The sequence below is a fragment of the Echinops telfairi genome, unplaced genomic scaffold (assembly GCF_000313985.2).
Source record: "Echinops telfairi isolate 266 unplaced genomic scaffold, ASM31398v2 ScPeMD7_70;HRSCAF=299, whole genome shotgun sequence".
Taxonomy (NCBI): domain Eukaryota; kingdom Metazoa; phylum Chordata; class Mammalia; order Afrosoricida; family Tenrecidae; genus Echinops; species Echinops telfairi.
Genome location: NW_022103968.1, coordinates 4,486,156 through 4,511,223, shown reverse-complemented (window position 1 = coordinate 4,511,223; position 25,068 = coordinate 4,486,156). Strand labels below are relative to the sequence as shown.

The following is a 25,068-nucleotide window of genomic DNA, read 5'->3' as shown; positions in this document are numbered from 1 at the left end:
TTCTTCCCTAACACCGCAGTTCAAAGGCACCGGTTCGGCTCTGGTCTTCCTTGTCCCTGGTCCAGCTTCCATGGGCGACTGAGGCGACTGCAAACCCTGTGGCTCCGGTCGGGCGTCCCTGGCCCTCCGCATGGCATCCTTGCTCTTCAGCGTTGTGAAGGGTTCTTGTGCAGTGGGTGTGCCCGGGCCGCAGGGATTTTTCACTCCTGAGCACTCGGGTGTCTCACTTCAGTTGGCCGTCCTCTGCCTGCACATTAGCATGTACGTCTCTGGGCCGCCTGTCATAAACTTTAATTTAGTGATAAAATGACGTTCCTTCCCCAGACCTGCTGGTTCTCGAACTCCCTGTAGACCCAGCAAGACTGAGGTCCCTTTGACCACCGAGCATGGCCCTCCCCCGGGTCTCCTCAGTTCACTCGGCTCTAATTGAATATTGTTATTCCATTCTTTCCTGTCATCTGAGGACCTTATTCAGGGGCTGCACAGTGGTAGGAGCAAGGAGTCTCAATCCATCTTTCCTTGTCCGCGGCCATTGAAAGCGTCCCTGAACGATGGCGCTCCAGCATGATTCACGGAAGTTAATGTTTCTAGGGCCTTGGAAGCAAGGACCTGAAAAGGGAGAGGATCAGCTTTGTCTGTCAGATCGTCCGCGTCGGGCGCATGGAGCTGAGGGACAACAACACCCGGAAGCTGACCTCGGGCTTGCGCAGGCCCTTCGGAGTGGCTGGTAATCCACTGTCCACCTTTTCCTTAAGAGCGGGACACCGTCCCATCCTCCGTGAATACGAGCCGCTGTGATTTACCAGCTCTTTCCTCTGTTGGAGAGGGGAGACAGTACGAGTTCTGTGTGGGTTCCGAGTTGTCTGTGCTGCCCATGAGGTTTTGGTCCCTCTCTTCCGGACTTGACTCATGTCCTCCATTTTCTGCTGGGCTCATCTCCCCATGGCCCGCAGTCTCAGCCCTCAGGGTAGGCCTGGGCACTGGGGGTTTCCCATGTCTCTGGACCGGGCGATGGGCTTGAGGCTGGGGTTTGTCCAGCGAGGAGGACCAAGGGGAGCTCGCCCCGGATAAGATGCTGAGATGACCAGCCTGAATCCGGCTCCTAGAGACCAGCTTTCACCGGAGCAGCCGGCCTCATTTTTCTTCCCTGAATCGGCAGATGGGTTTGAACTGCTGGACTTGCTGTTAGCAGGCCCGTGCTTTCTTTGAAACTAGTGTGTGTGGGCCAAAAGAAGTGAAGTCAGTTTCACGTTTGCTTTTGCTCCTCGCAGAACCACTCAGATTAGTGGTGAGGTCTGGTGGGCAAAGAGGCTGGCCGGGTTTTCGAAGCTGTGACCCTTTTTTCTCTTACATTTTATTTCCATTTCATTCATCATGACTTTTCCTTTTTCTTGGTGGGCCAGAGTTGACTCCTCTCCTTATGTGTGCTTCCCTTTCCCCACGACAGCACTGCAAAGTAAGAGTTTCGGGCCGAGGATAGAGATGCTTTCTTTAATGTGGAGGTTCCCAGCACAACCTGTACAGAGCCCTCGTAGCATCGTGGGTGATGCAGTAGGTTGCAGCGGCGAGGCCAGCTGTTCAGAGCCACCAGCTGCTCTGAGAGAGAACGATGAGGCTGTCTACTCCGTACAGATTTAAAGCCTTGTGCTCTGTGCTGTCTGGTTGCTGTGCTTGGGAATCACCTGGGTGGCAGTGGGTGACACTGACGACTCCGGGAACAATCTGTTGACATTTACGTGATACTCTAACCCAGGCTCCACCGCCAACCAGTTAATTCAAAGCCTCTGAGTTCATTGAAATCACGTGTGGCCCCAGTGGTGGGGAGCTCGGTGGCTGCGGGCACTGACACGAGCCACAGCCCCCTCATTACCTGTGGAGGCCCAGCATGCCCTACGGAGGGGTGGGGGCTGGAAACAGCAGTTCTCTAAGCCTTGTTGTGTGCTGCCGTTGACACAGCCCCACCTCGGGGACTCAGTGCACAGCGTGACAACTGCTTCCCTGCCCGGTGCCCTCGCCACATTCCGACCTGGTCCCACTCTGGGACCCACAGGGTTCCCATCGGCTGCCTCTTTGGAAGTCGCATGGCAGATCGTTCTTCTCAGTCTGTCTTACTCTCGAAGCTGTGATGAAACCTGTCTGGGGTCGTACAACATGCATACAGGCCTGACAGACCTGGGTGGCTGCACAGGAAGTGCCTTGGCTGGGAGTTGGACCCAGACCTCCCTCCAGGCCAGAGTTTTACCACAGAGCCCCTCCCAGCCTCACCTGCTGAGAGCAGAGCTAACTCCCTTCCTACCTCCACCTGCCCACCTGCTTCTCTCGTTTGAGACTGGAAGGAAGTCTCTCCTATTCAAGAGGGGGTTACCCTGCTGGGCGGCATTGTCCAGAATGACTCTGCCAATGGGTGGGGCCACACAGCTAGATATTATAGCGTGAACCAGTGCTCTTGGCTAGTTCCTGGGGCTCCTGGGCTCCTGGATTCCTCGTTGTCACTGGGGATGTGGTGGAAGCACCCATTGCTCCGGGAGGCCCAGCATCAGATGGTGGATGATTCCAGGAGGGTGGGGAGAGCTCCACAGCCATTCAGGAAGGTCTACTAATTTTTTGGTCCTACTAATTAGGTTTTTTTTTTCTTTTTGCCAGGGGGTGGGATAGAAATTGTTCACAGTTTCAGTATATTCACTGGGAAGGGCTTGTGGCAGAGACAGGAAAACAGGGCAGGGCGACATGTGTGTCATGCAGAAGTAGAGGCTGGGGAGGTGTCCAGGCCCCTGTTTGTCACGATGGAGGGCAAGGGGAGAGACTTAACCCTTGGAGGTGCTGGCCGTCAGCCCCGCCCGATGGAAGGGTTTTCTTTCTGCAAGTGTCCTGCAGATCATGCCAGCACTTGCCGTGAGCTGAGCAGCCTCCTCGCCCCCACGCACAGGGCAGCCACATACCATGGAGAGAGTGTGGCAGAGCCCAATTTGAACCCTGGCTTTGCCACTTCCCAGCCACGCACCCTGGGCACCTTCACTTGTTCTTGTCTGCACTGTGGTCTCTTCCCCTCTTGCTGGCTGCAGCGAGGCCGAGCCGGGGACCAGCCCACTCCCCCGCCTTGTCAAACCATGTGGCGGGCACTTGCTGACGGTGGCCATGGCACTGGGGTGTCATTATGCAGGGCAAGGTTCTAACTTTAGTAAGGCACTAGGGTGACCCCAACGCAATGTGGCAGCTTGGGGTCACCTCTGACTACTTAAACAGAACCTGAGCTAATGGAATGAAAAATTCAGCAATCAGGCACACTTGCTGACTGTGGGTCCTCATTGTCAAAATCCATTTCCGCCATCATGGGGACTTCCATGACGGTTCAGCTCTTGAACGCCAATTGGGTCATGGGTAGGGAAGTTTATTATGTGGAACTTCTGCCATTTGGCTCCAACCTCATGGTGGCCACCATTATGAGTCTCTTTAATTGGCCTTGCAAATGTGGAGGTAATTGAAGTTTGGTCACCAGAACATTCCACCCTTCAGTTCATGCTGTGGTGCAGTGCACCAGCAGGCCTTGATCGTCCTTGGTTTATTTGTTTGACGGCAGCATGTGTCTGACTGTAGCGTTGAATCAAAACCAGCTCTGTTCTTCTTTCTGTTGTTCCCAGTGATGGATGTGACAGACATCATAAATGGAAAAGTCGATGATGAAGACAAACAGCATTTCATTCCCTTTCAACCGTAAGTATGAACTGGAGACGGTGGGCAAGACGCGAGCATGTCATGATTCTCTCCTGAATAGCCCACGTTGGCGCTGGTTCATGGGGGGACGTCTGCAGTCATTGCTGGAGCCCATGGAAGCCTCCGTAGCCCTGAGGATCCTGGGCCGACCTGTGTCTGTGGACCTGGAGGGCAGTGGTTTCCCATGTGATCTGGACTTGCCTTCCCATGAGGACCCACAGAATTATGATTCTGCTCCGACCCTGGGTGGGCTTTACATCACTGATGTATCCTGGGGACGACTCCCAGTTTCCGAAGGTGGTAATTTCAAATTCAGCACGGGAGGTGGCTCTTTTTATAAGAGAAAGCTCAGCAACATCATAACAAATTTCTGTGTGAAATGAGAGGTCACAGTGGGTTTACATGTGCGTTTTCTCTGAGAGAAGAGCCCACCTGTGCTTGTCTCCCTCTGACATGGGGTCTTTTGAGAGGCAAGGGACCCCTCAGGAGGCTCTTGGGGGAGAGTCAGTACATTGGCTCTCTGATTCGAAGGCAGGGCAGCTGGAGAAGGTTGAGAAACGGGGTGTCGTTTCAGATGTTGGACCTGAAACTCAGAGGGCAAGTGGAGAGAGGGCTTCTGTACCTTGGCAGCGTGGAGAGGAAACAGGAGGCATGAGAACGGTGTGGGTTAATCTTAAGAGGCTGTTCTCTCCTGGGGTGTGGAACCTCAGAGGAGGAGGGCATGACCCGGGAGCCGGAGCCGGAGTCAGAGTTTTAGAACAACCTGACCGAGTGTCCTGCACTCTGGTCTTCTCTCTTCTCTTTCTGTTGGTAATTTAGGGAACTTAAGTCAAATTTTACAAATGCTGCCTGGCTTTCAGGTGTTAGCCAGCCAGGGTGGGTGTGAGGCAAAGGATGCTAACGGAGTGCCCCGGAGGCAGGCGGTGTGAAGTGGCTTCCTTGTGCACATACCAGGGCTTGAGGGCCAAGACTTGGGAATTGCGCATTTTTCTTGGTGGCAGGCGATCTGCTCAGATAATAGAACTCACTCTCACTGCCCCCCAGTCAGTGCTGGCCCATAGTGGCCCCCTGCAGGTTGCCGAGACTGTAACTGTTGACGGGGAGAGAAAGCCCACTCTTATTCCCAGAGCTGCTACTGATTTCGCACTGTGGACCAAGCGGATCACAGCCCAGTGTAAAACCATAACGCCACCCAGGCTCCATCAGATAGCACAGGGGTGCTGCTTCTGTAGCCCAGTGAAAAGTCTGCAAGCTTCTTGGCATTCAAGTTACAGAAAACTCTGCATGATTGAGCTTGAACTTGAGGGTTGGGTTGTACCTTTCTCATCCAGCAACTCTGAGGATCAAGGTCTTTTACGACTCAAGGCCCTTTTTTAACAGGCTTGAGTTGCCGTTTACTGGAGCAGGGGTTTGAACCAATGTCAGTGACTCCGAGTTCATAGCCTTTGGGTAGTAGTCGTGTGTGTTTCTCACACTGGGGCCTTTGTAAAACTTGACTCAAGTTCCCTAAATTACCTAAATACGAGAGAGTATTATGAGTTCCTTTAATCTGCTACAGGTGTGATTAAGGCGAAGCCCAGTTCCATTTTACAGAGCTTCGGATGTACTTCTCTAATGCGGTAACCGACAGCCACCAGCGGCTGTTTCATTTTAAATGAGCAAAAAGTGAGCATAAATGGCCATGTTGGCTTAATACCTTCTAAGTGTTCGCTAAGGACACGTTAGCTGGTGGCTTCCGTGTTGGGCAGCACAGACTCGACCTTTCCCTTCAGCTCCGAAGGAAGATGGACAGCATTGGTCTGGACAGCATTGCTTTGAAGTACGGCCCTCTGAAAAAGAGGGAGGCCTTCAAAGGATGGACTGGCAATGGCTGCAGCAATGACCTCAAACCTGGTGACCACGGGGAGGACCGTGCAGGACTGGGTCACAGTAGGTGCTGTTGTTCAGGCGTGGCTCTGGATCAGGACCGAGTCAACGGGGACTCCAAGACAGAGTTACTTACGGAGGGAGGGGACGTTGCCAGGGTCTGGAGCTTTCCTCAGCCAATGGTGGGGGCGGTCACTCTTCAACACAGGTCGGAATGCAGGTGTGAAGAAGGCGGCCCTGTAAAACAAAAGCATGAAGATGCTGCTTTCTGCTCATGGGATTTGGAGTAGGTTCGCATGTTATGTTCTCCAACCTTTGAGTTTTCTGATGCCCAGACGTCCTAAGGTAGATTTAACTGTTGTCAGAAAGTACCTTTTGGGAAGACCCCAGGTTGGAAAACAGTGTGGTGGTGGTTTGCCAAGGCTGAGAGGGAGAGAGTTCGAAACCCCGCTAGCCTTTGAGAGGACATGTGACAAACTTTTGGGAACCACCCGTGTGTGGCTTCACATCTTGTTCCATCTCGCAGTGTATCACCTCTTGTTGGGGGTGGGGAGGGGAGTTTCGCGGAATACACTCCCGCCTTCAACTCCTATGGTAATTTGTGACTCTTTGCCTTATTAAAGGAAGACTAATATACAGATTAATATGTGCAGTGTTAGACACAAAAGAGCAACGCGGTTTTAATAGCCAAATAAGCAGTGCAAACAGTTCTTAGGGAAATGCCATGGTAATGAAGCCGTTTTTTGCCCCATTAAAACTGATTTATGATCTCACAGGATAGGTTTTAGGGAAGGAAGCCCAACACACAGCTCCCCCTTTCTCTCTCTTTCTCTCACTCTCTCTCGTTCTCTCCCTGTTTCCACTTGGAGAAGTAAATGAAAATGGTCCCCAGTTCCCAGAGGGGTGTCGGTTCCCATGATGCCCGGCACCCTCCGGGGTGCCTAGAGGGGATTGTAAACACGCGTGCATGCTGCGTATGCTCCCTCACTCGTCCCCACACATGCTTTGTGTACCGTGGCATCTCTGTGTGCCTCCGTTGCTTGTGGGATTTATTCACACGGCCCTAGAGCAGCATGTCCTGCAGGCTCACAGCCCGGGGAACCTGCGGCGCCTGCATGGCACATTCTTAGTGGATGTGTGGTTTCTCTTGTCCAGGAAAGATGCTGCCCTCCTGACCAGTATGGATGACACCCTGGATGACCTCCAGAAAGCTTCCAGGGTAGTTAGATCAGAGGGTCCCCCAGTTGTCCCATTTCCATCCAAACCCTCTGCCCCCTGACCTCTGCTGGGCCTTGCCACTCTTGACACTGACCATGAAGTGGACTCCGATCACCTCCCTCAAAGACGAGTCCCTGTTTGACGTTGTCCCGTGGAAAAGGCAGGGGCCCCAGCGGAGCCGTCCAGAAGCGCTCCGCTGCTAACAGCGGTTAGAGCCCACCCCACCCTGTAGCTCCGAGAGAGCACAGCCGGCGGCGATCTGCTCCTGTAAAGATGCCAGCCCGGGAGAGCCCGGGGCAGTTCCACTCTGCCCCTGGGTTCGCTGCGAGCCGGTGTGTGCGTGCTCACGTCCCCGGGAGAGGGTCAGGCCCCACGTCGGCTTTACCTGTCTCACGTGGCTGAGTATCCTCCTGACCAATGCTCTTCCCTGTCTCTCTTGTCACCTATCCTGTCCTTTGTTGTGCGTTCACTCTCGATGCCGCGGTCTCACCCTCGGTGACGGTGGCCTCTCGCGCCCCTGCTCCGTGGCCTCTGGGCCTCTGTGCCCCTTGTCTCCTGTGGTCGTGGTCGTCCCGTGCCCCACCCCAGGCTCACGTTGGACGACGCCATCCGACACAAGCCGCTGAACATGTCATCCCGTTTCTCACCCAGGGTGGCAGGGGAGAGCGACTTCCTTCAGACTGTTATAAACAAAGTGATCGCCGCTAAAGAAGTCAATCACAAGGGGCAAGGTACGTAACGAAGCGTGCGCGCGTGCGCACACGTGGGCCTGCGTGTGCGGTCGGCATGGGCCTTTAGCATGGGTGATGGTGATGACTGTGTCGGAGAGTGGTGTGTGCAGTGCCTGATCCCGATGTCGGTCATACTGGCGTGTCCCCGCCGATCCCCCCCAGGAAGCATGGCTGAGGGCTGGCATTCCAGGAGGGTGAGGTGCCCGGTCCAGTTGGGATGCCATGTCTGGGCAGAGCTTGGCATTGGTGAGACTGGGTGGAAGTCATTCCAGAGGCTCCCCCAGTCTCCTCCAGCCAACCCTTCTCATCCCGGCCTTTGGAAATGCAGCAGCAGTACCCACATGCAATGACCTCCCGGGAGCGGAGGCGGACTGCCTGCTGGGGTGCTCCATCGCGCTGCGCAGAAGGCCCGGAGATACTGCCCGGAACCCATCTCAGCCCGGGTGGTGGGCTTGTGCCCACTCGCTCTCATTCGCAGCCATCACCGTCACCTTGTGTGGGAGGCCCGCCCCTCCCTGTCCCCTGGACAAGTGGCTTCACTTGTGCATGCCGTGCCTCCCTCATTGGCCCTGTTGTCTGAGTCCTCTCCCCTCCCCCACTCCGGCCTAGCCCTCATCGTTTTTTAATGCCCGCCTCCCCCAGCTGAATACTTTCTGAGCAGCTGGCCTTCTGCTGGCAGAAGCAATGAATCAATCACCCTGGGGTGGTGGCAGTTAGCACTCGGCCTTGGCCAGGAGCCCCAGCCTCCAGCCCAAGGGGAAGTCACCTTCAGAGTGTCCTGTGTCCCAAGCTGCCCTCTGCACCAGTGGACACCCCCCGGCCCCCATGCCATTCCTTGATTGGAGGCAGGCATATGCCATGCCCCCAGCCTGGGTGAATGAACCATTTCATTGTCTATCTGCGCTCCGTGGGTAGGGTTTTGTGTGTACACATTTTTCTGTGGAAAATTCAAACGGAGGCATCCGCCAGCTCCACGGTTTCTCCACCCACCACCCACCACACCCGGATTCTGCTCTTTGGCTTCTGTCGCTGGGCTGCTTTTTAAAAAAATTTTAAGCAGCTCTCTCCATTCATGCCTCACTGTTCTAAAGGACCTTATGACTTGAGTCTGATGAACGTTCTGGAAGAAGGAGCTGCTTTACTGGCTCCTCTGTGAGGACATTGGACTTTCTTCTGCTGTGAACTTGGATCTAGACCTCCCCGCTCCGCCCCCGATCTCAGGCAAACAAAAGCTCCAATCCCAACCTGAAAGAGAGGTGCTCTCTCTTGAGAGCTGTTTACATTGGACTCAGGCCCCACCGTCTCATCAATTAGCTGCCCTCCCAGCCTGCTCTTTCACTGAAGGGGATGGGTGCTCAGACTCAGGCTGGGGCCACATGACTGCCCCTCAGAGCAGCGCTGTTGTTGGGTTTCTGGTTTCCTCCTGGAGTCACCAGAGTTGTTGATAAACTCTCACTGCACAGAGCCACACACGCGGTTGATGCTCCCCACCAGCAGGAATCATGAAGAGAGGGACACAAACTGCCCTGCCAGCCTCCTGGGCATGTGGCCAGATGGATTCAGTGGCCTGAGGGCTGATGCCCCTTGCAGCCCCGGGGGCTTGTAGGATGGCTCAGCACAGGGAGAACTGGTGGACATCAGTGGGGAAGGGCCCTTCAGGCTGGCTGGTCCCTGGCAGGGTAGCTGGAGGGCATGCATGTGGGGGCTTACTCCAGGGGCTGGCTTCCATGGCACGCCTTACCTGGCCCACCAGGCTCCTCCCACCCACTCTCGGCCCAGTGGTCTGTGCACAGGGACCCGTGGCTCCCGTTTTTTTCCCCCTGAGTGGCAAACACTGAGCTCACTAGTAATGACCTCTGCCCTGCTCTCTGGATGCTGTGTGCAGCCAGACATGGCACGAATGCACACTGCACACATATATGCATATACATGTACCCATGCACACACAACCTTACAAGGGCAATGCACATGTGTGGACATGCACACACACATACATGCACAGACAGCCATGCATGCACATGCACAATGCTCATGTGTACACATAGCCCATGGGCACACCTACCTGCTACACATGCCCCCTTGGCAGTAACGTGTGTCTGGAGAGGTGCGTTCAGGCCACTGGTGGTCAGCTAGCTCCATTGGAGAGCGGAGGGCCTGGTGGGCCTGCAGGACAGGCCCTGAGTGCTAGGAATGACCCCTGGTGGCTAAATGACAACAACCACCTGCCCTCCCTCTCTCCCTGTTTGGAAGTCTGTCTGTCTGCCTGCCTCTGGGAACCACTGGCATAGCTGAATCACTGCTTAGCCTGGTGCCTTTGACTCTGTCCTCCTTGTCCCATCTGCCTGATTGCCACGAGGGTGTCTCAGACTGAGAGCATTCCCTGTTGCCGTGCAGGGACAGAGGACCCGGGGCACCGGGCTACCTGTCAGCTCTTGGCAGTGTCACCAGACTCCGTAAGGGGCCCTTTGGGCCTGGATGTGGAGCGCTTGCAGGTCTCACTGTCCCATTGCAATAAAGGGACAGACGAGTTTACAGCCATCCGGCAGAGGCCAGGCTCTGCAGGCCAAGCCTGTCCCTGGCCGTGCGGGGCCACTGACCTCTGCCTCCCGTCTCCCAAGTATCACAATGCAGCTTAGCAACCTGAGACCCTCACGGCATCATGCAGCCGTGTCCCTGCCTCCTGCAGCCTCCCCTCTGTTGCTTTTCTTGGGAGAAGGGACAATGACAGGCTTCCCCAGCCACTCCCAGGAAAATGTCACCTTCTGATGTGTCTTCAGTGCACACTGACTCCAGAGAGCCCTAGGTCCTGGCAGATGGAGCTTGCACTGTGAGCTGCGTGCCACGCGCCTATCCAGCCGCTGTTCCTGACACCACCCCTGTTGCTTCTCTAGGCTTATGGGTGACCCTGAAGTTGCTTCCTGGAGATATCCATCAGATCCGGAAGGAGTTCCCTCACTTGGTGGACAGGACGACAGCAGTGGCCCGGAAGACCGGCTTCCCAGAGATCATCATGCCTGGTAGGTCCCACTTCCAACCGGGGGCCTTGGAGAGGCCAGGCCCCACAGTGTCAGCGAGTAGAAGCAGGTGACTCCTGACTGGAGCATGCCAAGAGACCTGGAAGGGTGGCCAGAGAGAGGTCTTGGTTGTGGTGACCCGTGAGGTCAGAAAGACTGGCAACAACACAAGAACAGGATGCCGGGCAGAGACACATTCCTGAGAACCTTCCGTGAGCTTTCTTACCTGTGAGGGGCGGCTGTTGCCATGAGGAACAAACCCTGTTGCCCTCCGGCCTTTGAACTCTGCCCTGGGCACATGCTGCCCTTGGTACTCACAGGGGAGAGTGTGCCATGACGTGGATCGAGCACCTCACAGGCCTGTCTGCGGTACATCTGGAGGCTCGGTCCCCATCTGAAGGTGACTGAGGGCCGCTCAGTCTCTACCAGACCAGTCAGCCTGGTCTTTTGTGTCATTTGGAGTTCCTGCTGCATCTTCTCCCCCGCTTCTCTGGCAGACTGTACAGAGCAGCCTGTGATGGTAGCCGGGCACCATCTGGTTCTGGTCCAGAGCATTGTGGAGGCTGAGGTTGGTGCGGTGGGACACAGCGCTTTCCTCTGAGTGGGGATGATGGCTGGGGATGAAGGGAAGACCCAGAACCCAGGTTGGGGCGAAGGGCATATGCCAGGAGTCTCTCACGAGGACCCGTCTGTGTGTTGCCTGACCTTCGGCGATGTCTTCCCTGACGTAGCCTCCACATGGTCATCCTAGGCTGTGGGGGGTGACTGCTCCCCGAAGGCTAAGGATTGTGGCTTTTGTGTTATGATAGGATTTCCCAGCCTAGGACCCAAACCATCCATCCTGCCTTCCCGATTAACCTGTTCAGTGACGGGCGACCAGGAGGCTGCTGAGCGACTTGCCCAAGGTGGCCAGCCTTGGACCAGCAGCCCGGCACTCCCCCTGTGCATGTCCAGCCTCACATCTACCAGCCACTGCTCTGTGCGCTCCCAGCAGGTGGCTGGGCAGGAGTTGCAGCAATCCTGCTGGGAGTGTTGCAATAACGACTTTTAAATGAACGGGTAATTTAATCGTTAGATACATTAAGAGTCAGACTGTAGCTGTTTAAACAAGCAGAAGCACAGGCTGGGAAGCAAGGGGGCTTCTGCCCTCCAGCTGCCTGGCCTTCGGGATGTTTGGGGAAGCATGCCCAGTGTGCCCTGGCAGGATCAGGGTGGTCAGCAGAGGACCCTGTCTCCATCACATGGCTGACGAAGCCCTCTGGGTTCCCCCACCTGGACCATTGATGGGGCCATTGACGGGGTTCCGCTGTTCTCAGCGGGGAGAAGATTCGTGTGTTCTTTGCTAGGGTCTTGAAGCAATGAAAGGCCTGTGCCTTTTCCAACATGCTGTCTGATGGGCTCTGCTCGCTCTGTGGTTGGGGATCCGGACAGCTGCCAGTCTCAGAGGAGGCAGGACCATGGGGGCTTTTCTCTTGCCCTGTGCTTACCCCCACTCTTAGCCATCCATGCCAGGCATCAGCTAGGCATCCCCCTGGGCAACCAGCATTTAGGCCAACCCCCCAGGGTCATGCTCTTCAGAAGGCCGCTGGGTAGGGGAGGGCCCGTTGCACCAGCTCCTGTCTTGACTGTGGTAGTAGATGCTGGCATGGTCCTGGGGTTCTGAGGACCAAAGGACATCAGCTAGGTCCAGGGGCCCCTATGTGAGGCGTGACGGGCAGCAGGCTCTAGGTCATCATCTAGATCATCCGTCACCAGTGTTGCAGCCCCTGGGCAGCAGCCGCTCCCAGGGGTGTCCCCTCCTCTGTGAGACACAAACCACACAGGTCACTGGCTGGGACATGACCCTCCTCGAAGCCTCTCGCATGGCAATGATGGAAGATGTCTGAGTCTTGCCATTAAATTCTGGGATGCTGTTCTCTGGGATTGTCTAAAACAGTGTCTATACTGTCCTACTGGGGTAACCCGGGCTTCAGACAGTGTGTGCCAGACTCTCAGGTGAGCTGGCCTTAGAGGACTCCTCTCTGACCCCAGGTGATGTTCGGAACGACATCTACGTCACGCTCGTGCAAGGAGACTTTGATAAAGGAAACAAGACCACCGCCAAGAACGTGGAGGTCACAGTGTCCGTGTACGACGAGGAGGGGAAGCGACTGGAGGTACTCAGTCTTGTTCTGCATGGGTTCACCTCGTCTCTGCTGCCAACTGAGGGGTGACCCCCAGGCGTGGCAGGACCCTGGCTGGGGGCTGGGGAGGTGGATGGGCCTTTTTTGTTTCTTTCTCTCGCCACCTGGCCTTAGAGGTCCTGCGTCCACTGGGTCCTGGCAGCTGGCCAGACTCCAGGGCTCCCTGTGGCTGTGGCCCCCTCCTCTGGCCGGCCCTCTCCCACTCTCCGACGTGACCCACAGCTTCTTCCACCCATCGCAGGCATTTCTGGGTCCCTTTTAGTAATCAATACAATGATGATGATCTGGGTCCCTTTTAATACTCACATGATGATGATGATGGCATGTTGATGGTGGTGGTGATAACACACATTTTTCCCGCCAGACACTAGATATGCTTTGCTTTGCGGTCATGGGAAGCACATGTGGTCATGAGAAGCACATGCCACCGTTTCTTCAGCCTAAGAAAGGAAGATCGGATGTCTGAAGAATCCCAGCCCCTTCTGGGGGTTGAATTGGGGTTTTGGGCGGGGGGGACTCTGACTCTTGCCCTGAACCTGTGCTCTGCCAGGTGGAAGGGGTCCCATCAGGTTGCAGGGTCCATGCCTGGCAGACTCGGTGGCTCCAGGAAGTCCTCAAAGGCTGCAGCCTCTCTGGAGGGCCTGAGACCCAGTGAAAGCCCTCCTGCCAGGCTCCACCTTGGACCAGGGCTAGGAGGCTGGAAGGAGCAGCTCTCCTGAGTCCATGTGGACAAAGCCCACACCCTGCACTGGTGCTTCTGGATGGCATGGTGTCTCTGGAGACATGGGAGGGCCTGCCACCAGGGTGGCCCCCATTGGAGGAGGGGGATGGGGCCCACAGCCCTTTGTTCTGCACCTACTGCATGGTTCTGGCAGCTTCCTGCCCATCCAGATGCTAACGTGTGTGGGCTGAGGGACTACAGATGGAAGACAAGACTGTTGCACTGTGCACAGTCCAGGGTCTTACTGTGTGGGGACAGGGCTGGAGGCTGACCACAGCTTTGGCCAGCTCTGCTCTTGGCTGGCGGGAGAGCCTTCTGTTTGGGCAGGTGCTACCGCTATTCCTAGTTCATTCTGCCTCTTCCTTCTCCCAGCTTGTCCCCGGGGTGGGGATGGGTGGGCAGTGGACAAAGTCTCAGGGGGACCCTTGATGTCTTCTTTTAAAGCACGTCATCTTCCCCGGAGCCGGCGACGATGCAATCTCCGAGTACAAATCCGTGATTTACTATCAAGTGAAGCAGCCACGCTGGTTTGAGACGTTGAAGGTATAATTTGCCGGCTACCGGATCTCAGGGATGTGATTGGGAAGGCCCTTTTGTGTCCCAAAGAAATTCACCCACCTCCACCCACCCACCTTGCCCCAGGCTGCCTGCTGAAGGGCACCGGGAGTGGGCTGGCTGATCCGCCCACAAAGTCATCCAAGGTTGCTAAGGACCCCGCAGGCGTTTCTTGGAATACATTTCCTCTCCTCTCCTTTCGGGACGTAAAAATTGGACGTTGATGGAGACAAATGACAAGTCTTTGAAAGATCCCCATGGTCTGTGTCTTCTGACTGTGCCGTGTGTGGAGCCGTCTAGCCGAATGGAAATAAGCCCCCTTGAGGATGCCTAGGGGTGGTGGTAATTGCCAGGGAGAAGGAGCCTGCTTCTGTGGGTTGGCACACGCACGTCTCCGGGCAGCACCGGTGCCTGAGCATTCTGAACCCACCGTGGACAATGACATCCCTGTACAAAAGCCTTGGGCTCTTATTAATCAGGTGTGTTGGGTGAGGCAAGCGCAGTAACACTGACACGTGTATGTCTTTAGAACGAGACTTATATCAAGAAAGGGCTCACTCCACTGTAGATGTGCTCGAGGCAAGCCTCGTTCAAGTCCGAGGGTCCGATGGTAAGCTGGAGGCTTCTGGCTCAGGTGGCTGTGGTGCCAATGAGCCAGGACGCAGGAAAGCTTTAGACTTCCTGAGGATGCAAAGGCAAATGAGTCTGAGGTTGGCAGTCCGCTGATGGCTCCTGGGATCGGCAGTCTGGCAATATGGCAGGAGGTCAGTGAAGCAGAAGCAGGATCCAGATCCCTCGGGAGAGAAGCTTTTCCACAGAGGTGGCTTCGAAGAGCAGGCCACACCCCCAGAGTCATTTCCAGTGGCAGCAAAGCTGTGAGCTACTCCGGGGGGCTCTACCCACCCTCAGGGTCACTGCTTACAGAGTTGATGACCTTGTGCTCCAGGCCATCACAGATGTGATTGCCCCGTGTTACATCCCATCTTGGGGATCAGTGCCAACTTACTGAGAAGCCGGACCGGCCAAGGCGACATAAAAGGGAAACGTCACGCTGGGCCCAGGCCCGGGTGGGCTGTCGGACCCAGATTGGGGCTCTGAGGATGGGGGCGGGGTTTGCCGAATGCGGGCATGCCTGTGGTTCTTTTCCGTGTAGTGGGATATCACAGCAGGCCGGCATTGCCGCCGTCACTGCAGGCAGGCCATCGCAGTGGTCGTGGGAGGTGGGCCCCTGAGTGTTGGAGAGAGCTTTAACCAAGGGGATCGGAGCGATGACAGAAGGCAAGTCAGCAGTCCCGCACCCAGTTGGGTGTTGTCTTGTGTGAACTTCCCCCAGTGCTCTGCCTTCAGAGACCCAGAGAAGGGCCCAGGTGGACGGTGGGTGCTCTGTGTCTGGGCTCCAACTGTCTTCGTCAGCGGACCTTGGCCAACGTGCTTGAACGGTCCCTCTTCCACTCCCAACAGGTGGCCATTCCCATCGAAGATGTCAACCGCAGCCACCTTCGGTTCACCTTCCGGCACAGGTCCTCGCAGGACTGTGAGTAACCCAGCCCTTTGCTACAGACAGTGTGGGGTCCTCTGGGAGAGAAGGGGATGGGGAGGGTCCTTCTGGAGGACCGCCCCTGCCCTCCCTGGGTTCCAGACAGTGGTGAGCTTCAAATGCATAATTGAACAATTGGTTCCTGGACAAAATGGCTGTTGTGAATCTCTCTCTCTCTATATGTTTATATATAGAACAGCATTTATCCCCAAAGGTAGTTTATTATTTCATACAGTTAACACTGAAATATAAACAATGAAGGAGACCCACCAAACGAGATTGTGTTGTGAGGAGGACTTGCTCAGGTGAGGGCTGGAAAGCGAGTTGGGATAGAGGTGTGATTTTTCACCCTGAGCAGCTGCCCAGACGCCCCCCTTAGAGAGAACCCTGATGGCGAGTGCTGTCGCAACGACCGCTTTTCCAAGCTCAACAAAAAGTTAGCAGTCGGATCTGCTGAATGACACCACTGGTTCTAGAGCAGTGGTTCTCAACCTTCCTCCTGCCGCGACCCTTTCATGCAGTTCCTCATGTGCTGGTGACCCCCAACCATAACATTACTTTCGTTGCTGCTTCATCACTGCAATTTTGCTCCTGTTGTGAATCGGGTGACCCCTGTGAAAGGGTTGTTCGACTCCCAAAGGGGTCGCGACCCACAGGTTGGGCACTGCTGTTTAGAGCCTGGTGGAGACTGAGCTCTTGGCACCCACGTTCAGTTCCCGAGGAAGGGCTGTATGCTCTGTCTCTGAGCTGATCTTAGGCGGTCTGCATTTTCTTCCCGCCTTCCCCCGAGGGCTGGGTACCGCTGCTTCCTCTTCTGGCTTTTCCCTGCCCATCTTCCCTCCAGTGAAAACTCACTCCGGTGGGACCACCAGCACTTTGGAACTTGGCTGCCAATGCTCTTTGAAATGGAATTGAACATAGACATTTTGCCTATTTCATAAGCTGATTGCCCTCGTTGGAAGCTCACTAAGAAAGGATTCACAGAGAGTGGGAACTGGCCCCCAGTCACTCTTGGTTGGAAACTTACCTGGGGGCCCCTACCTGGAGCTCCTATACGGCTCCTTGGGGTAGATGCTGGTGGTGCTGACTGGGACAACCAGGAACGATGCTGGGGGAAAGACCTGCCGTTCAACGCTCGCACCTTCCAGACTAGCTTACTCTTGAGTCTTGTTGGTTGACCCTTCCCCTTGGTTGAGGGGATTCTCTGTGGAGGAGGTAGCCTTGAGCTGGACCTACATAAGTGGCATAAGGTCAGACCAGCTCCTACCCTCCTCAGTTGGTATCTGTTCGGCAGTGGGTTCAAATTTTGGAGAATCTGTGACAGTAGCATTGATACGGTTGTGTGTTCTGTGGGTGCTGAAGGGGGAAGGAAGGGTTGGCCCAGGTGCTGTGTTCCTCACTGACCGGCCCCAGGTGATCCCCAGAGGCCACCCTGTAGGTCCCTGGCTCTGTTGCCACTCTCTCAACAGAGTCCAGTGGACAGACCAGCCCTCCGAATCATCTCGATCAGAGGGGGCGGGGAGAGCCGGGAAGCTGCCTATTCCGTTCTGTGGGACTAGAGCCTGGCAGGTCTTCAGAGAGGCTGAGCAGAAAGGGCTGTGCTCTCAGTTCTCGGCCATCTAGAAGCAGAACTATGTGGTGGCACTGCCACGGTGTGAGGTGAGGGGGGCCCTTGGTGGCAGTGGCCAACCTGTGTCTTGGGTGTGTACTGGTGGGTGGGAAAGAGGGATCTTTGGGAGCTGTGGGTGAGGCTGACTTGGCCCCACAGTGGAGGTGAGGCAGGTTGTGGGGGTGCGGGTGGCTCAGAGGAGGGCAGTGCTAGGGTCCTGGACCAATAGCACGGGGGTGTGGGGAGGGAGGATTCTGGGAAAGGGTGACTAGGTCAGAGGCATGCCTTCCACTCCCAATCAGCATATCTTCTCTGACTGATAAATTAGGCCAGAGCAGAAGTTGTCTCTTCTGCAGCATTTTAATTCTCCAAATCCTTGCTTTTCTGGCCAGTTTTAAGGGTAGACGAGATGCCATCACCCACCTGCTGCAATGCACCTGTGTGCTGAAGGCACCCTCCAGGTCCCAGCCTGGCGGGGGGCGGGCATTTGGAAACAAGTGGTGCCGGGGATGTCTTAATCCGAAGGCACCCGGACTGTCGGCTGTTGGCAGGATGGCTGCCCCGCGGTCTCTCCAGGACCCCTGGGCCAGGCCACAGTGGCTGCCTCCTGTCTGAAAGGGAAGCAGGTGGGCTTCCTTTGGGACTGACTGGGTGCAGCCCTGACTGCTAACTGCAAGGTCTGTGGCTCAGATGCTCCGGGGAGAAAGATGACACAGGGCAGGGTCTTGTTTCCTTCTGCTGCACAGAGGGTCACCGGGGCAGCAGTGGCATCTCGCAGCAGCAACGTGCTTCTGTCAATTAGTCCTGGCTCTGGACCTTCTGGGATGTGTATTTCCTCATTACCGCTTCAGCCACGAGGAGCCCTGGTGGTGCAGTGGTCACACGCTGGACTGCTCACCACAAGGTCAGCTGTTAGCTGTTCTTCAGAAGATAGACAAGGCTGTCAACTCTTACCTGGATTGAGAGCCTCGGAAACCCACTGGGCTGGTTCTCCTCTGTCTTGTAGGGGTTGCCGTGAGTGGGCATCGATTTACATGGCAGTGGATTTATGTGCAGCCCTCCCAGCAGAGAGGAAGCAGGGAGACCCCCAGGAAGCGAACCAACAACTGAGAAAGGGCAGCAGGCAACGGGACTGCCTTCCCACTCCAAGGAGAAAGAATAGACCCCACCCCCACCCCCACGTCTGGGCTGCCTTAGACAGTGGAAGGCCAGCCCCCTGGAGACAGCCCCGCTTGGGAAGGGCCGGTGCTGCTGACCGTCCTTGGAAGCAGTGCAGACTCGGTGTGCCTTCTGTTAGCCTTCGGCATCTGCGCCTTCTTACTACCTGCTATTTCCCCATCATTACCAGGAGGCTGGCTTCTCCGACAGCAAAGCTAAGGGATCACCGAGGAGGGCTCGGATAGCAGGCGGGGGCATGGTCCTGGACACCACCCACCCAACCCAGGGCAGCCAAGGGTAGCTTGGGTCTGGGCCAGCAGAAAACCCAGGAGTGGACATTTGCTTGTGCCCAGCCAGACAAAGCAGGCATAACCTCATTTTATTGCCCCTCCCTTCTTGCTGCCTGTCAGATACTGCAGTGTTTTAACAAATCACAGGCTTGTTGTGAGAGGAGACCAGCTCGGACAACTGAAGGGTCCGTAGGCACTATTGTACGGTGGTAATATATAAAGGATGTAGTAAAGTCGTAGACCATAGGAGAGAGAGTAAAATAAAGGAGGCAGGCACATTTCATGGTAGCAAGCTCACCTCAGCCCCTCTTGATGACCTCCCACGCACTAGCAAGCAGACTCCTAGGCTAGGCAATACACTATGGGGAGCCACCTGGCGAAACAACCTTTCTGTGTCACACAGTTTGTGGCCACCCTGCTTCAAACAAGTCCCTCCCTGGCACCCTTTCTCCAGGTCCTGGGCTCACCTCGCATCACTGGCATATGTTAGTCATGCCCCCGACATGCCAGGCATTCTCTTTGCGATGCTCTGTGCATTGTAGGCTACCCAACCCAAATGATGCCCACGGCCATCGAGTGGTTAGTGTGCATTTTGATGGCGACCATTTATATACAGTGTAATTAGAGTTCTGAACTATGGCTTATCTTGTCACTGAGAACATGCGCGGCACCACGGCAGGGCAGCAGGTTCTGAGCGACTGCTTCACGGCATCGCGAACCCTGCGATGGCCGAGTGTCCTGCTCCTCCTCGTCCCAGAGGGTCCTCCCTCTTCACACAGCCGTGCTGTCTACCAGGATCCTCTCTGGCTCTGTGGTCAGTTTGATCCCAGATGGATAGTTCTTGAATGGGTACGGTGCCCAAGACAGGCTTTTTTGAACGAGCGGAGCTAAACTGTGTTTGGTTGTCAGGGGTATTTTGGATGTAAATGTGAAAAGATGATCGGGGGGCTGCAGTTTTGGGGGTTCATTCACTTTTATGCTTGCCGTTCAGGAGGATTTGAAAATCTGCTCTGCATCCCCCCGCCCCCCATTGGGTTAGGATTTTTCCACGGAATCTTTGATCAAAATGTCGCATCTCGGGAGCGGGGCATCATCCGGGACTTCTGGTCTCACGTCCAGGGAGTTCCTTTTTGTGGAGACCAGTAGCCACACATTTCGTATTCTCCTGTCCTTGACCCTCCTTGTTCCAGCTGAATGAAACCACTTGCTGTACCCCAGATGGACGCCTGTAAGGTTGTCAGACCCCAGGCCTGACACGTGCTCTTGGGCCAATTAACTGGGATGTCCCAGAAGCCCTGATCTTCAAATCCAGAACCGCATCTCATGATGTTTCTCAGCTGTTCAGAATCAGCCCCGGCAGCCGCTCTGCCTGTTTTGGCCGCCCTTGAGCCCCACCGTCTTCTTCCCAGTCCTCCTCTGCTTGACCCTGCTCCAGCATCAGCCCGCCAAGTTTCACAAGAAGGCCCTGTTGGGATTTTGAATGGACTAACATGGACGAGAGAGCAGCTGGTGAGGTGGCTTTGCCTTGACGGCTGGTGAAGGTCATTGTCGATGTTTCTTGCAGCAAAGGACAAGTCCGAGAAGATCTTTGCTCTTGCCTCTGTGAAGCTGATGCGCTATGACGGGACCACGCTGCGTGACGGCGAGCATGACCTCATTGTCTATAAGGTAGGCGTGGTCGTGGCTGGTGTTGCTGGCTGTTGGCCAGTTCATCCCTTCGGGGTCCCCTGGCCTGAGCAGGTAGTCCCCGCCCTTGTGTGGAAGCAATGACCTAAAAATCCCCAAATAAATCTGAACCCAAACCCATAGCTGTCCAGTCAATTTTGACTCATGAAAACCCTCCAGGACCCGGTAGAACAACCTCACAGGGGTCCAGAGTGGTCATCTTGGCAGATGCAAGTGACTGGGTCTTTATCCTGCAGCATGGCTGGGGCGGGGGGTGCAGAGCCCTTAACCACTGCGCTACCCAGCTCCCAGGGCTGCTACCTAAGTCAGGACGAAAACCAAACCCACTGCCCTTGAGTTGATTCTGTGCCAGGGGTCTGGAGACTGTACATTCACGGGAGCAGGCGGCCTCTTCTTTCTCCCTTGGAGCCGCTGGCAGGGTTGAACCACCTGCCTGAGGTTGCCAACCCAGTGCCTAACCCCCAGCACCACCAGGGCGTGCTCCCTGGCCACCTTTACCTGCCCAGTCCTCCTGATGCGCCTCCCAAATTGAGGATGGGAAATGGCACGCGATAACGCCCCATGGTATTAGTCCTCTTTCCCACGAGTTCATGTCTACCTATACATCTTGACACACTTCAAGCATATAAAATTGTGTGTGTGTGTATATGTATATGTAGATGGGGCAGGGACAGTGCTGAGCATCCTGTAAGCAGTCCCTGGGAAGGCTGCAAGGTCAGTGTGTCCCCTCAGGAGTCAGGGTGGGGGGAGTCAGGATGGGGGTGCTGGAACAATGGTGGGGACTGAAGGAGCAGGTGTCTGCACTCTCTCCTGACTCATGGGCTGGGGTACCAAAGTATTCCATGGCCAGGAGGGACAGAGTAGTTTGTATTCTGAAAAGCGGGTGGTGGGGCCAAACCAGTTAGGGACCCGGTGATTTAGGGTGGATTGGGGATCCTTTTTCTGCCAAGAGCCAATTGGCGATCTGTAAGGTGGGCCTTACAGGTCCACCCTGTACTTAGATGTGTGTGTGTGTGTGTGAGCGAGCTTGCATTGATGATTCCTGGTGCCTCATGCGGCCTGGGGGCTGGATGGTCCCCACCCCGGCTCTGCAGGGAAACCAAGGCCGCATCGGCGAAGGCGTAGCTGGTTTCAAGTCAAGTCTGACGTCTCGTGTGGTGCACCCACAGGCTGAAGCGAAGAAGCTGGAGGACGCCTCCACCTACCTGAGCCTGCCCTCCACGAAGGCGGAGCTGGAGGAGAAGGGGCACTCGGCGACGGGCAAGGGCCTGCAGAGCCTGGGCAGCTGCACCATCAGCAAGGACTCCTTCCAGATCTCCACGCTGGTGTGCTCCACCAAGCTCACGCAGAACGGTGGGTGTGCGCCAGCCCGGCAGGACGCCGACGGGAGAGGGTGGCTGGCCAGGGCGTGGCACCCGTCGTGCCATGAAGTGCCCTCTGAGGAGGCTGTACACAGGGGAGGCAGCCGCTGCCCGTGCCACCGCCTCAGTCTAGTCTGCTCGTGCTGCCGCTGCGGGACCCAAGCACACGTTCCTTTCCCAGAGTGTCCTCTGCAGATTGGCAGCTCGCTCCTCACAAGAGTGGGCACCTGCCATCTGACCCAGCCATCCCGATCTTAGGCACTCTGTGGATGTATGTGTTGTTTATACACGTACGTGTGTGTCTGTATGCATACGTATATTTGCATCTCAGTGTTTGTGTGTATGTATATGTGTATGCACACACACGTATGTTGTTGTTAGCCCCTGTTGAGTCAGTTCTGACCCACAGTGACCCTGTGTCCAGCAGAACAGAACACGGCCCTGGCCTGTGCCGTCCTCTCATCGCTCTTATGTTGGAGCCCGTGGGAGTAGCCACTGTGTCCACCCTTGTCCAGGACTGGTCTCTCCTGACAGCATGTCCCAAGTGTGAGAGACAGTCTCCACGCTTGCCTCTAAGGAGCGCTCTGGCAGTACTTCTTCCAGGAGATGCTGGTTGGTCTCTTGGCTGTCTGTGGCACTCTCAGTATTATTTTCTAGGAATATATGCAAACCAGATGTATTCATATCAATACATATAACAGCAGACATCAATATATTAAAGTATCCATATTTTAATAATGATATATTTATTCCTTATGAAGACTATATATCGTATATATAATGTATCTAAAATTGCTTGTATATCTATATATATGTATAATTGAAATCAGGATGCAGACAGATGCGTGTGCAGCAATATTACTTGTAGTCAGGAGGTAGACGTAAGTCTGATGTCCATCAATAGACAAAATAGGCTATTCCTAAGCCATAAGGGGGAATTAATCTAGAAACCATTATGCTGACTGATAGGCAATGTAGGGAGACCCATGGCTGTTCCTTGTTACCTGGGATGGGCGGGGGTGGGGGCACTGGGAAGTGATAGGATCATTTGTCAGGGACAGGGGTGATGATGAATGTCATCGGTGACACAGGATTGCACAGGTGAAATTATTTCATTGGCAAAGATTTTGTGATAGAGATGTCTATACCAACTTAGAAAAAAGGACACAAGACAAGGACAGAACAGAATGACACCTGTAATCAAACCTTCCTGGTACAGAAATCCTTCCTCCTGCACCTGCCCCTGAGTGAAAGGGCTGGAACAGGAGCTGTCCCCGGGGGTGGTGCTGATCCATCTCCCCCTCCTGCCTCCATGCAGCTCACATTGGCAAGGTGGTTCCCTCCCAGGGGCCTGGGTCTCTGCAGCAAGCAGTTGTTGCTAGGCAACGAGAAATCCCAGGCCTTGATGCTGCTGCCCAGGATCCAAGGGGAAGCTTGGGGCTTTCTTTTCCCGGCAGCAGCGATGCCGCTTGTTGTGTCGGAGGTGCATCAGGTGTGTGTGAGATGGAGTCGCCCCAGTTGTCAGCTAAGCACCAGGTCCCTGATTCCCATCTGAGAGTCATTTTCCTGAAACTCTGATTTATTACCACGGAGTTCCATTACTTAGGGACAAATGGTGGCTGAATTATTCATCGAGGTTTGTATTAGACATCTCCGTCTTTGCTGGATGCTGCTGGGGAAATAAGAAGACAGATAAGATACGAGCCCTCGCCCCAATTAGCTGACAACATACTTAGTGAGAGAAAAGTGAGGTCGGAAAAGAAGGTTCCTGCCAAACTGGTGACTGAATGAGAAATGAGGGCGGGGAGGGGCTCCACTGGCGCGGGTCCCTGGGAGGGAGGCTTGGTCACAGGTCTGGTTTCTCACAAACCCCTCCTCACAAAGGGGTTTCCACTTAATCATGTGCCCTGTCCTTACTCTTCCGCCTTCCCTCCTTTTACAAACCAAAGGTCCACTTTGAAAACCACCAGACCCCCTTCTCCGACGCGGTCCCCAGGGACAGTGACCCCGTGTGCCACAGTACAGAGGGTGTTCTAGGCTGCAGTCTCTGTGAAAGCAGATGACTAGCCTTTCTCCTTCTGTACTTCAGAGGATAGCAGCTGATGGCCAATGACCCCTCCATGGTATCCCCGGGGACTCAACAGGGTCCAACTCGGAAATCGCTCTCTGCTCACAGCTCCCTCTCCTGAGATGGGGATCCCCTCCTGTCCAGCACCCCATATGTCTCTGGGCACCGCATAGCCTATATGTAGGATTCACTGTTAAGGAGCCCCGGTGGCACTGTGGGCTAGGTGTTGGAGTGGGGATTCAAACCCACCAACTGCTCCTTGGGGGAAAAATGAGGCTGTCTGCTTATGTAAATGAGGCTGTTGGTTTTCTTGGGGAACCCCCTATAGGGTCGTAGTGAGTTCCAAAAGTCAAAATGTGCTACCTTCCGCGATTAGGGTTTTGTTTTTTCCACCTTTGGGTAAAAGTCAAAATGTGTTACCTTCCGCGATGGACGATAGCATCTCTCTGTTCCAATCTTCTCCGGATTACGGCTACCATAATCGCATCTTCTCCGGATTACAGCTACCATAATCCCATGAGCTTGACATGTCTGTGCTTGGCTCTGTCCAGAAGCCAAGCCATTTCTCTCTTCCTCCAGTCCTATGGATTGGGCATCCCCACTTATCAAATGAGAAAACAAAGGAAGATGCTTGGATTGTAGTTAAACAAGCGGCCATCTAATAGGGAAGCATAAAAGCCCACATGGAAGAAGCATTACCAGTCTGTGTGATCATGAGTTGTCCACAGGAAAAGGAATCAGATGTTCAAAAACAAGCAACCAAATCAGTGTGAAGGGGTGTGGATATAGTGGAGACCCCCAAACCACCTGTAAGATAATTGGACTGTCCCTCTCAGAAGGGCCACATGGAAGGGATGATAAATCCAGGGTGCGGTATGGCACTGATGAACCACATAACTATCCTCTACTTCTTTAATATTTCCTGCTGTTACTATTATGTTTTTTTTATTGTTTACATCATTAATTGTGTTAGATTTGTGTATGTTCATTTTTATACTTAATATTGTTCGGTACATGAAAGCCAAGATAGATAACTCTTTAGAAACAGTAACAGGAGTAAAGATTCCTGATATCAAGGCATTCAAGAAGAAAGAAAATGTTTTGAAACTGATTTTGGTAGCAATTGTACAATATTGCTTGAAGTGATGGAACTATGGAATGTTTTGATATCTGTAAGAACTCCCCATAAAAGGATTAAAAACAAACAAACGAATCAACAAAGAGACTCGGATTGGAGGCAGGAAATGCTAGGAGGAAGTAGGATAAGCCATGGTCCATGGAGGGGATGAATTGGAAGAGTCCAAAGGACACGTGTGTACATGATTGAATGTAACACTGATGACCTGCTCTGCAAACCTGC

The 25,068-nt window shown here is 54.7% G+C and overlaps 1 protein-coding gene across 1 annotated transcript in view; it reads left to right on the top strand.

The window, feature by feature from the left end:
* Positions 1–25,068, top strand: part of DOCK1 (dedicator of cytokinesis 1) — a 408,265-nt gene that overhangs the window by 30,572 nt on the left and 352,625 nt on the right. The window contains exons 10-18 of the mRNA XM_004701236.2: positions 592–727; positions 3,639–3,711; positions 7,384–7,526; positions 10,418–10,543; positions 12,572–12,696; positions 13,889–13,987; positions 15,461–15,533; positions 20,158–20,261; positions 21,449–21,727. Of these exons, the coding sequence (XP_004701293.1) occupies positions 592–727; positions 3,639–3,711; positions 7,384–7,526; positions 10,418–10,543; positions 12,572–12,696; positions 13,889–13,987; positions 15,461–15,533; positions 20,158–20,261; positions 21,449–21,727 (1,158 nt within the window). The remainder of the gene's footprint in view (positions 1–591; positions 728–3,638; positions 3,712–7,383; positions 7,527–10,417; positions 10,544–12,571; positions 12,697–13,888; positions 13,988–15,460; positions 15,534–20,157; positions 20,262–21,448; positions 21,728–25,068) is intronic.